Raw genomic sequence first — 11754 nt, forward strand, 5'->3', positions numbered from 1 at the left:
GGGAATGGATACCCATTTTGTAAACAAAAGCAGAAGAATCAGGGGAAATGTGTTCTCTGCTTCTGAATTGGAAAGTATTAGAATGAAAGTGTTGTGCTCTCTGCTTCTGAAGAGTTCCTTGCACAGCCAAGCAGAAATTTTCAGCCTCCAGGTTGAATATTTATGTGTAAAAGAGGAGAGCTGAGAATAGCCAGTTTCTGAAAAGGTACCTGGCAAACATGGTTGAGGCTGGAGGGACTGGGACAAGCCCATGTCACTGGAAGGCAGGTCATGCAGGAATGTCTTGGAAAGGAATAGGTGTGATAGTTTCCCATAACTCGCTGTCACCTGCACAGATGATTGCCAGCACAGAGCAGGGCATGCAGCATGTTGGCACCTCCCGGCAGGTTCAGATATCCTGTAAGAACCATCTCCTGCCCATGCTGGAGGAGGAGCGCAGTGCCTGAAGTTGGTGGCAGGATAGGAGGACTCTGTTAAATCTGCCTGATGTGCAGCTATAAGCAACCCAAATCAGCTGTATAGCCTGGCAAGCTATATACATTTTTAAACCTGTTCAGTTGAGAAATCATGATGTTTTCAAGGTTTGAGGATGGATAAAGGAAAGGGACCAGTCCGATGACAGCTGTGCGTGCTTCCAGCCATTGCTCAGAAAGACACTCAAATTTGGCCTGTTTAAAATCTGGGGGAATCACACGGCAGGGACTGGGGTGTGAACACCCAAACTTTTGCCCGCCTACCATGGCGTCTCGATGTCCTTTTAAAGCCAGCGCTTGGGGAAGTGGTTCAGTGTGTGTATGTGTGTGTGAGTGCGTTTTCCTCTCACGTGCCCTGCCTCGTGTGCTTGTTACGCTTCCCAGCCTTCTAATACTGCTGAGCTCTCTGCACTAACTGTGTTTAATGGGACTTGCGGACTGACAGTGTGCTGCTGTTGTTGCTCCTCGCTGCCCCCTCACCTGTCAGACGTGCCTGTTGTGTGAAACCAACCAAATGTTTTCTCTCTCCCTCCCCTTTTTCCAGAGTTTTTTGCTGAACTCAGCACAGCGACGTGCGCTCTGGCACTGAACAGTAGCATGACTGAACTGGTACACTACACTAGACAGGGTTTACAGTGGCTGAGACTGGAAACAAATACGCCTTAACTGGTGCTCAAGGTGGTTAAGTACCTTGAACTTTTTTGCACTTTTCAAGCCTCAGAAACAGTCTGACTTGTTGGATACAAAGCACCTGCAAGGGAAACTAAATCAAGGTGGAAGGAATCTGGTTACACTGGAAAAACTTTGAACTGTGTTTTTAGGGTAGCGCTTTGCTGCCTTGAAAAAGAAGAGATGGAGGAAAGCCTCAGCGTTGATGGCACCTTCCTTTAAAATGACAAAGTGCAATGAATTGTCTGAATGGCTCAATGTATTGATGGTCTATAAACATTTCTATTACGAATAACCAGCAGGACAATAATCACACATGAAGAAGTGCCGACAAGAAAGAAATCTGCCTCCAGAGGTTATTATGCAACATCCCACAGTCTGCAACAGTTGTGTGCCCAGAAGACATGTCAGAGAAGTGTTTTTGCAAGCACGAATGCAATCTTTGGTGTCTTTGTTCCTCAGATGGCAAGTAGCAACCTCATCAGCACCAAACAGCATTATGTTACAATAAAAACAGCAAAGTGGTCTGCCTTGCCTGCTTTCCAACCTCACCCTCTTGCATTTGTCAGCCAGCTGCTGTCCTGAGAATCGGGGGAAGCCACTGCCTTCAGTGCTGCAAGTTCACTTTTTAAGTCATGGCTGCTTTGGTGCTCCTCCTTGCTATGCACTCACACACACACATGCCCTTAGCACTCAAACTATGTTACGTAGGGTCTTGCTCCGTTTAAGCCTTGTAAGCCAAACACAGTTGGGGTGGCAAAATGACCAGGTGTGGTTGGAAACAGCTCTGCCTCTCTTCTGTGGTGGAGGGACGTCACTCACACTGAGGACTCCTTGTCCGGTTGCTTTTTGTCATTTTGATGGGTGGGGGTGGACAGCTGTACTGGGTCACTGATTGCTTGGACATTGTTCTGAGTCTGAGAGCCTACATGGGGAGGAATCGCTTCTGTTTAAGGAGGGACTAAGCGGCTGAATGTGGAACATAAGACAAATTTTGCATTTGGATGTTTGCCTGCAACCGTTGCTGGTCTTGGTGAATATCGAAGAGCAGGATTTGGTACCAAAGTAGGGCATCCTTCATGTGGGAGAGAACTCATGTGCTCTTTCTCAACCAAACTACAGGATGGGCCCAGCGACTTAGAAATCTGTCAACAAAACATGAAAGGGAATAATTAGCCTTTTGCAAGCATTTTTTTCCTTGTCAGGAGCTGCATTTTTGAAATTGCAATTTTGCAGGCAGTAACAGTGAAGGCAGCATCCACCACATTTGTGTATTCAGTAAGATGACACCCTTCTCTACCCAAAGATTTCCTGTTGTGTGACAGCAGTGTCCTGCCATCCTCGTATCTAATAGTGTGCCTTAGCTCTCTGGTCCCCTCTCGCATCCCTCGCCCTATCTCTGACAGACCTGTGGGAGTGATGAAGAGAAGGATGGTATCCCAAAATAATTGTGCTTACAGGAAAAAATTAGCTCCCTTTTCCACATAATTTGAGGATGGAGGAACAGGTTTGCACACATGCAGTGGTACCCCCTTTGTAAAATACCTGCTCGTGGTTTTGAGGCTCACGAAAACGGACAGTAAATTAATATCAGCAAAAGGTCTGCATTTCCAAAAGTAGTTTCTGTAGAAATGGCCCCTGCCATGGGGAAGCCTGGAGTCATCTTGTCTCTGGGAGGAGCTAGTGGGAGTGTGCTGAGACTCTGCCCTAGTCCTGAGCACAAGGGAGCTCTCCTTTCGCCTCCCCTGGCAGCGCAGGACTGCCAGGATCCTGGCTGGGTCTTCCCGCACCTTCCTTCAACAGACTGTCCTTTTACGTTCACTTTATTAAAAGCCTTAGTGCATTTCGGGGATAAGCTGTCCTAACCAGTGGATGGAAGGTCCATGTCCCCCCCTCCCTGTTTTACCTATCAAACTTCGCTTGCATTCCTCCTCCCTGGAGGATTGACTGCTCTGAGTAAGCCGGGGACAGAGAGAGGCTCAGCGTTAACTATTTTGTTCTCAGGAAGCACAGGGATGGCCAGCGGGCCTGAAGGCTTGATGTGCACTTTGGAGCTCGATTCCAGACTGGTGGGTCGATGCCTTTTTGTGACTTTGTCTTCAAACAAAGCTAGTTTTAGGATCACCAGCTGAGGAGGAAGAAGGAAGGAAGAAAGCTTTATTGAACCTGAAAACCGCTGTGGGAGTCTGCAAGAACTGTAGCAGAGTGTTAGGGGTAAGCATAAGGTAAAGCAGGGGCACGGGTCCCTCTGATACTTTCATTTCACGTACACCCATCTCCCTCCCTGCTGCCAGGCCAGGTTCCCGTCAGAGAGCTGCTTGCTCACAGCTTGCCCGCCTCAGGGGAACCACCTGCCACAACCCCCGAGGCAGAGTGTGCGGCTGCCCCCATCCTGCATCCAGCTCGGTGCAGCCTGCGGGTGCACCAGGTCCTGTCCTCGCCTGCCCTTTGGGCGCTTTGCTGCCCAGATAGTGATAATCTGTTGTCCTCCTCCTAGGAAAGCTCATGCAAGGGTGTCAGGCAAGCAAAGTCGGTAAGACGACACCTAGTGAAGGCAGATGAACTAGTGGCATTTGCTTATTTACAGTTGGGAAAAGGCAGCACGTGCTCTGCTACCGTGCAGAGGCAGTCGTGCAAGGGCTGCTCCTGCTCCCAGGGTAAACTCTCCCAGGCTCTAGAGGAAACGAGATCATGGGCAGTTCATGTCACAGGCATGTGGAGTGCTATTTGGGGACTCTCATTTCAAAAGCAATCTGTAGAAGTATCAGTACCAAGCTACATAGCAGGAAGCTATGTTTTGTTTCAGGTCATGGAGAAGACTGTTTAAATAATAGGTAACTTTTAAAAAGCCATCGTATTTCAACCTTGAGCCAGGTCAGAGACCTGCAAAGGGTTAGGAAAGATGCTCATCGTTTTCACTTGGGCCTGTTCAGGCCCTTAAAAAAAAAACAAAAAAAAACAAACAAAAAATAAACAAAAAAACCCAAACCAAAACATAAGTGGAGGAAATAGTATTTGCCATTAGGAAACAAAACCATGCATCCAAGAGAAAACAGAGGTGATGGTTGAATTCCAGAAGGAGAGGAAGCAGCTATGGTGGCAAAGCAGCATCATTTCCATGCAATATTTATTTAGAAGAAATAATACATGTGTTGAAATTGTCAAATGTTCCATTTTTAAGATGCCATTTATTTAATATTTGAAAACCCCACTTACATGGAGATAGAGATCTCTTCTGTAACTGAAAGTCAAAGTCTGACTGCAATGTCCTTGCTTTTGGTTTTGTCCTGTCCCCTCCCTCTTGGTTCCCATTATAAATCTGTACATCTTAAACTTATTTTGGGGATGTATGTCCCTCTTGTAAATAACTTTTTCTGCCCTGTGTGTGATGGAGTTTCCAAGATGATTGATTCATTCATATGGGGAAATAATAAATGAAGTAGCCTATTATGAGTTGTTGCAAGAGTCCTCGTGTTCTCAGCTTCTTGTAGAGAAATTGTAATTTGCCTTTTCTCTCTGAATGGTCTTAGTGTTTCCCTTCTGAATGAGGCTTAAGTATGAATTTCTGTACAAGAAGTCTCTGTTTGAATTGCTCCCCTGTTTATTGCCCCTTGCCCTTTCCTTTAGGAACAAGAACGGCTGCAGATCTAGATGCTTAGAGTGGCAGGAGGATCATGACTCAAGACATCTGCCTCCTGTCCTCCCAAAACGGATTCAGGGAAGACTGTGCTGGGGTCAGCCGCTGACAGCCAGCAGAGCCTGGCTCTGAGCGCTCACTGACAGGAAAATCCCACGGGTTGGTTTCATGCAGTCAAACCAGTTAAATAAGAAAACAAGGAGACAAGGCGCAGAAATGGTGGTTGAAGCGTACTGCTCCGCGTTTGCCACAAAGGTGTTGCAGGGCTTGGTGCTGGGAGGAGGGTCTGCTCAGGTCTAGTTCACAGAAATGTTTCTGAAGTGCTGCGAGGAGGATTTCCCTCAGGGAATCCCACAGGATTTCATGCCCCGTGGTAGCTCTGCTTCTCATTGGTTGTGCAAGGTGTGATCTCTTTGCAATGGCCTTACACTTCTCGTTTGGGGCTTTTCCCACTTCTTGTTTTATGTTGGGCAATGTAACTGTTCCTTGGAAGAATGATTTTTCCATCTCTCTATGCACTACTGTGATACAATTAGTGTGTATAATTCAGGTCCTTTCTGCAACAGGCATTGCACCTAAGATGCTTGCTAATAATGGATGTGATTTTCTAATGTAGTATGTAAATTGTAGATACTGAAACCTGTTTTAATACCCACTAGATATGTTACTGTTACAGATGTTGTATATAGAAATGTACACTTTTTTTTGGGTCAATTCACTTTTTCACGGCATGCTTAAAATCCCCATGCTTAAAATCAGTATTGAAGTAAGGATAAAAGGAAAAAATATCTAGTTAGTAAAAAAAAAATAATGAAATGTGAAACATCCCCAGATGAGCATCTGGTGGGATTTTTAGCTACAGACTAGACAGGAGGAGCTTGGTGGTGTGTTTGCTCAGGCAAGGTGGGACTGGGACTCAGTTCACTGCTATCAATTAGTATTTCAAGTGGCATGAAACCAGGTTGGCCCCAGGCTGGTTGCAAGATGCATGGAGGGTAAGAAAAGAGCATGGGAAGATAGCTTGTGGTTGTGGCTGTTCATATGTGGATTAAGCGTTTGTGAATTTTGTTCTGGTTTCAGTGGGATGCGAGGGGTAGTTGGACACAAGCTGTCCTGTCTGCTGGTTGGGGTGGAGCTGCTTTTCCTGGGTCATTCGTATCCTCTGTCCCACCATTTCCTTCCCCCTCACGCCCTGAAAGGTATGTTTCCCACACTCCTTGCTTGGGGCAAAAGCAACGAGGGTTAGTTTTGGACGTGGGATGGAGATGGGGAGCGGAAGGAGGAATGCACAGTAAGGAGGTGCAATGTGCCAGCAGGAAGGTCATCTAAAAGCCAGGGAGGGAGAATAGGGAGCAGGAGGCTGTGGAGCTGCAGCAGGCATCGACTGCCCTGCTCAGCTTTCTGCCCAGGGCAGCAGCCCCCCTGGGCTAAAGCGGCCAAAAATATTTTGGGGTTGTTTTCCAATAATATTTTGTTGTTGTTGTTTGTTTATTTATTGAGCCTTTATTGACCAAACTTAATTTTGCAACCGTGTTTAATTTATTTTGAGATTTGTTATACATTATAGATTAGCTTGCTTTCTCTCTTTGGCTTGGCTTACCCTTTTCAAAAGCAAATGTTATTTTTGGCAAAACAGCTGCATTAAAGTTGATTGCAGTTTCTCGGCCCTATGCTGCTCACTAAAATAGCCTGTTGGCAGCCTGTGCTTTCTTTATATTAATTGCACTTTTAGTAACTCCTGACACTACCCGAAACCAACAGTGTTCCTGGGCCATCATCAGCATTTCTGAATGTGTTTCCATAAACTTTGTGTTCCTGAAACGAGGACTTGGCATTACAACGATCATTGCTGTTTTGCGATGTGTTTTGTCAAGGTACAGGGTTCCTGGAATACCCGCTGGGTTTTTCTCCTCTCCTACTCAGTATTGCTGAGGTTAATGTTTTCTTTGGGTCCAACATTTCATATTGTAGCAATATGGCAATGTTGTCTGCTTCTGTTGAGCCAGCAAAACTGCATCCCAACTGATAGCTTTTTTCTGTTCTCTTTCAATATTTGAAGGCACGTGTCAGCCTGTATGTGGTCTGTGGCAGCTGAAAGGTATTTCTGAAAGTTGCTACAACCTGTGCACCTTTTTGCTTTTACACATGAGGTGCAGCAAGCTCTGAACTTGCTTGTGAGCTCTCCTCGTTGTTCAGAGAAGAGCTAGTTAGGATTCAGGGTCAGGCTTTTGCTTTGTCTTGTTTTGCCAAGAGGGCCCTGGGAAATGGGGGTGAGTGAGAAGCGATCTGCAAAGCAGGACAGGAGCTAAAAGTTTCGTGAGTGGCATTTTCTTTGCGACGTGAACCGTGGTAGTGCTGTGGGCGCTGGCAGGGCTTGTGTCATCAGGTCTCCGGGCAGCACATGAATCGTGGCATGCTGGTCAAGCCGCTGCCTGCCTGCTCAGCTGCCAGCCACCCTCTCCTTGCATTTCTGGGTTGTTTCTGTGGGATTTCTATTTCAACTGTTATCATGGGGGTTGGGTTATTTCTTTTTTTCACCCCACTTTACTCATCATCTTAGAGAGTAAATAAAATCAGCAATTCTCAGTGAAAACACCCTTAAAAAGTAACTGTCAGGTTTCCTGAACATGGAACATTGGTCTTAAATCTGTTAAATGGTCCTCATCCCGTGGGGAGTGACACGCCAGTCCTCCCTCTCACAGCAGCTCTTCACGTGCTGGGACACAGTAGCGGCCTGGGCTCGGGAGAGGCGTGATATCTTAGACCCCACGGAGAAAGGAGGATGCCAAATCTCTTGCAAAATGGAGTGTCCAGTGCGAAAAGATGTGCAAATAAGCGAGGGGAGCAGACTGATGTATTTGACTTCAGCACTGAATCCCCACTCTGAGGCTTCTGTGAATAAGAAGCAGCTGCCTTTTATAGTCCTTGAAAAAGACGAAAATCAGATCTATGATACAGCTGAAAAAAAAGGTTAAAAAAAATCTCTCCAAAGAAATTGTGCCACAGATCTTTTGTTTGTTTGTCTTCTGTACTGAGGATGAATTGCTGCGTGTGTGTGTGTGTGTGTGTATATATATATATAAAAAATTAAAATATGAATTTTGACTTGCTTGTCTTCAAGTTCTTCAAATGAAAGAGATGTTGCTCAAAATTGTAAAGATGAAATAAAAACCAAGTTGCCTGGGGAGGCGGAATTTCCTGTTTTGCTGATCTGAAGGTGAGATGTCTCACTCTCCCCTGGGCTCTGCTCACACACAGTTGCACAAGCACAGCCCCTGGGTGCAGCTTCACTCAGAGGTGAGGGTTGATGTGGCCGTGCAACGTGTGATTGTGCCACGCATCTTCCTTGGTAAGCGGTTGAATTTCTTGAAATATTCAACAGCACGAACTTGTCACTGTCTTTAAGGTGTCTCATTGCCACCTTTTGAGAGAAGATACCAGAATGGTGTGTTTCAAGGTTTTTATCCTTGAAGTTTGAAATTCAGATGTCCATCCTGATGAGACTGCGATGCTGGATTCATTTTTAAGTACTGCTTCGGCAAAATACTCAAGCATGTTTCCAAATCCCATTTATTTTGCCTGAGACTGGGTCATGTTTTACTGGGCCAAGTGTCCTCGGGAGCTCTGGATACCTGGTATTTTACTTTTTTCCTCTCTCCTAATCACTGCATGCATGGTAGTCTGATGCTGCCTCTGTCTTTTGGTTGATAACATGAAAAGGAAGACAGAATTAGTCTTCTGTTTTACCGGTTCGTTTTGTCTGACAGCTTTGACCTTCTTTCAGTGAGGAAAACTTTAAGGGCGGTAACTAACCACCTGCTAAAACCCAGTCATCAGTGGGTGTGAATCGGCACCACACACATGCAGAGGGATGAATCTCAGTCTGACCCCAAGGGGTTGGAGGTAGCAGTGCCCTGGCTCCGAGGCCATGGTGAGGGCTAACAGCAGGGCAAGTGTATGCCCCCATCAGCTTTCCTTTTTTCCCCTCTGACAGGCTCCGGCAGAGGGAGTGTTGGCATGCCTTAGAGCAGTGTTGGTGCCAAGGTGAAACAGGCTTCGTCTGAAAGCTGAAGCGCGTGTGCGTGCAGGCGTTGCAAGCAGGAAAAGAGAGTGCGGGGAGCAGAGGGGCTGGCCCTCAGGGGAGCACGGAGTTGTAGCTCTTTGGTGGTAATTAGGTAAGATGGATTATGGTTAGCTGACCTAGGGGTGCTCCAGCAACCCACGTCAGGTGGGGAGTGATAAAAGGCAAGGAAACCGGGGGGGAAGCAGAGCCAGGTGTGAGGGGCTGGGAAAGGAAGAGGTAAGAGAGAGAGGGAGGGGCATGGCAGTCTCTTGGAGGTAAAAGGAAGACCTTGGGAACCAAACAGCAGTAGCGAGAGCAACTAGGATGTCCACTGAGGACAGGAAGAAAGAACGGCTGTTTGGCTCTGCTCTTCCATTCCTGTCCCTTCTGTCCTGCGTTGACCAAGATTTTGGGTGGGGAGCTAGCAGCTGCTTGTACAAAAGAAAAGTGAGAAGCGGGAGGAGAAAGTTGCCGTGTTGGGTAATGTGCAATGACAATGTGACATCTAAATGCAATCATACTGGCAGCTGTAATGTGCTGTTTGTTTCATCTGGCGGCTGTTCAGTTGGAGATCTAACTCGGACCGTGTCAGAACAGTGCATGGATTTGCAATTACTTTCTCCCAGCAGCCTGTGCTGAGTTAGCTGAGTTTGCTGATTTGCACTATCCTATTTTTTTTCTTTCTTGGAAAATGTGTGTAGGGGAAGATAATTTGCTTATGATTCTTGGCCCGAGTTAAGTCTTACCCATCAAGCAAATGACACAAAAATGCTTCTCATTGGCTATGTAACCAGAGCCATGCCTCACTGCCACTCCCAGGAACGGCTATAGCTGCATAATTGCCTGCTTAGAGTATCAATTTTCAGGACCATTAATTTAATAAGCATCTGAGAAATTCTCCTGTGGGATGCTGCCAGGTAGCAGGGGTGCTTCAGAAGCTGGGCAGGCAGCTGTAGCCACGCGTGCATTCTCTTCATCACAACCCAGTGCATGTGTGTCTTACTATCTCTGTCAGGATACTGGCTGCCGCACCACCTAACGTAGGTTGTGTGCACTCGTTGAAAGATCAAGTCACCGTTTTGCTGGAAAACTTAAGGCAGGTATGTATTTGCATTGGCCTTTTGCTTGAAGTGATGGAACACGACAGCCCCTACAGACCAGACAAGTCAGGTGGCAGAAATTACATAGCTGCCTGTTGACTTTTTTTTTTTGTGTTTGCTGGGACAGCTTTAAAATGAAACTGTCTGGAATCCAAGGAATTGTGTTAAAATGCTGCAGAGTGGCAGCAACACCAACCTTGCTGACAGAGCCAGGAAAGAATTACAAATATAAGTTTCATCTCCTGGCAAGGATTGGTTTATTTGCTGCCAGTTCTAGTCGAGAGAACATGCAAAGGTTTAGAAAACAAATTTTTTGCTGGCTGCTTTTATGACATCTGTATTTAAGTGGAGCATCTGGAATAAAGTATTTGGGTTCGCAAAACCGTGCACTGCAGTGATGTTGAAAACAGTTTGAAAAGCAGTTTTGGCCTAAATGAAAACAGAAAGCCTCATTTAACTGTGGGAGTGATCTGGAGTTATGGACTTTCCAGGCATTTGTTCTAATTAAGCTTGAACAGGTTAATTGGCTGAATTTTTATCACCTGATGACAACTTGTTTGTACAATGAATCTCGGTGTCATTTGGTGTCGGAGCCGTGAATCACACTGAGCATCCTGCAGCTGCCTCAGCAGACAGAGCAGGCATACAGCAAACGAGGTAAACACAACCAACCACTTCTGTTTCTCATTGTGGTTCAGGGCAGTTACATTGGGCTGGAATCGTTGGGAAGCTGCGCAATCAGTATTGCATTCTGAGCACTCAATTTTATCTTTAACAAACCTTTATTTACTCAGGAGTTTCCCTGCGTTGGCGAGGCCTGCCCCTCACTCCTCAGTGTTTGCCATTTGTTGCGGGTTGACGTGAATTTTGTCATGCAGCTCGTTTCCAACTCCTAGAAGAGATGGAATCACTCCAGTCAAAATGTTGTTGCAACTGGAGGTTAAGACACAGATCTGAGGTTGTGCATTCAGGATGTAGGAAGGCAGCCTGATTTTAGGTAAGTGCACACAAAAGTTCAGAGCAGCAAAGCGATCTCATAAAATTTCCTGGGGCTTTGATAGCCTTATTGCTGCTGGACTGTCCGCATCTCTATTGCTAGCACTTGAATGCAGTCAGATCGAGCATAGAGTTCAGCCCAAGTGTTGGTTTCAGAATTTCCTGCCAGTCATGCTGGCGGCAGTTGTGCTTTTATTTAATTACCTTCCCACTGCTTTAAAAAAAGAAGTGTTACCAGATCATGAGCAAGAGAAGTTCTTTGGTTTTGATTAATAAATTGCTTCAGACTTGTTGAGTCTGCCCTACATGCGTGCATGCTACAAGGGTTAACAACACTGGAATAACTGCCACCAAATCCCACCGCACCTGAAAGAAGATCCCAGAGACAGACATGGGATCTTCCAGTGTTTGGCTGGGATCATTGTTACCTCCTGCTTCCATGCAGCAGCCCGAGGTTGATTGCCTGTTGGTTATGTTGGTAAATACACGATGTGCACAAAGCCCTCTGCGAAGGCTTCATCATCAGCAAGGCTGCATCCCCCTCTGCAGGAGGACATTTCAGTGAAATCATTTTCTCTCAGCCAATGTTCAAACAGAAGGAAAGTCTGTAGTCTTTCTCTATGGGACTAAGAGTGCATGCATATATTTTGTTTATGTTTTAAAATACGCAGGTAGCACATGCATCACCTTTTAAAGTCTTCTGTCTACGTCTGAATATTTTAGCAGGATGTCTAATCCAAACAGTTTTGTCGTGTCATGGTTTAACCCCAGTCGGCAACTAAGCACCATGCAGCTGCACGCTCGCCCTCCCCTCCC

The 11754-nt window shown here is 46.1% G+C and overlaps 1 protein-coding gene across 9 annotated transcripts in view; it reads left to right on the top strand.

The window, feature by feature from the left end:
• The window catches only part of AFF1 (ALF transcription elongation factor 1), a 135836-nt gene that overhangs the window by 121445 nt on the left and 2637 nt on the right, over positions 1-11754 (top strand). For 4 of the 9 annotated variants that reach the window (XM_075500860.1, XM_075500862.1, XM_075500861.1 and 1 more), the window contains one exon: positions 1018-4592. The exons of 1 other annotated variant lie outside the window; for it this stretch is intronic. In XM_075500860.1, the coding sequence (XP_075356975.1) occupies positions 1018-1139 (122 nt within the window). In that variant the 3' untranslated portion in view covers positions 1140-4592. 4 more of the 9 variants (XR_012775591.1, XR_012775590.1, XM_075500866.1 and 1 more) reach the window with 4 other exon arrangements.

The sequence above is a fragment of the Mycteria americana genome, chromosome 4, assembly GCF_035582795.1.
Source record: "Mycteria americana isolate JAX WOST 10 ecotype Jacksonville Zoo and Gardens chromosome 4, USCA_MyAme_1.0, whole genome shotgun sequence".
NCBI lineage: Eukaryota > Metazoa > Chordata > Aves > Ciconiiformes > Ciconiidae > Mycteria > Mycteria americana.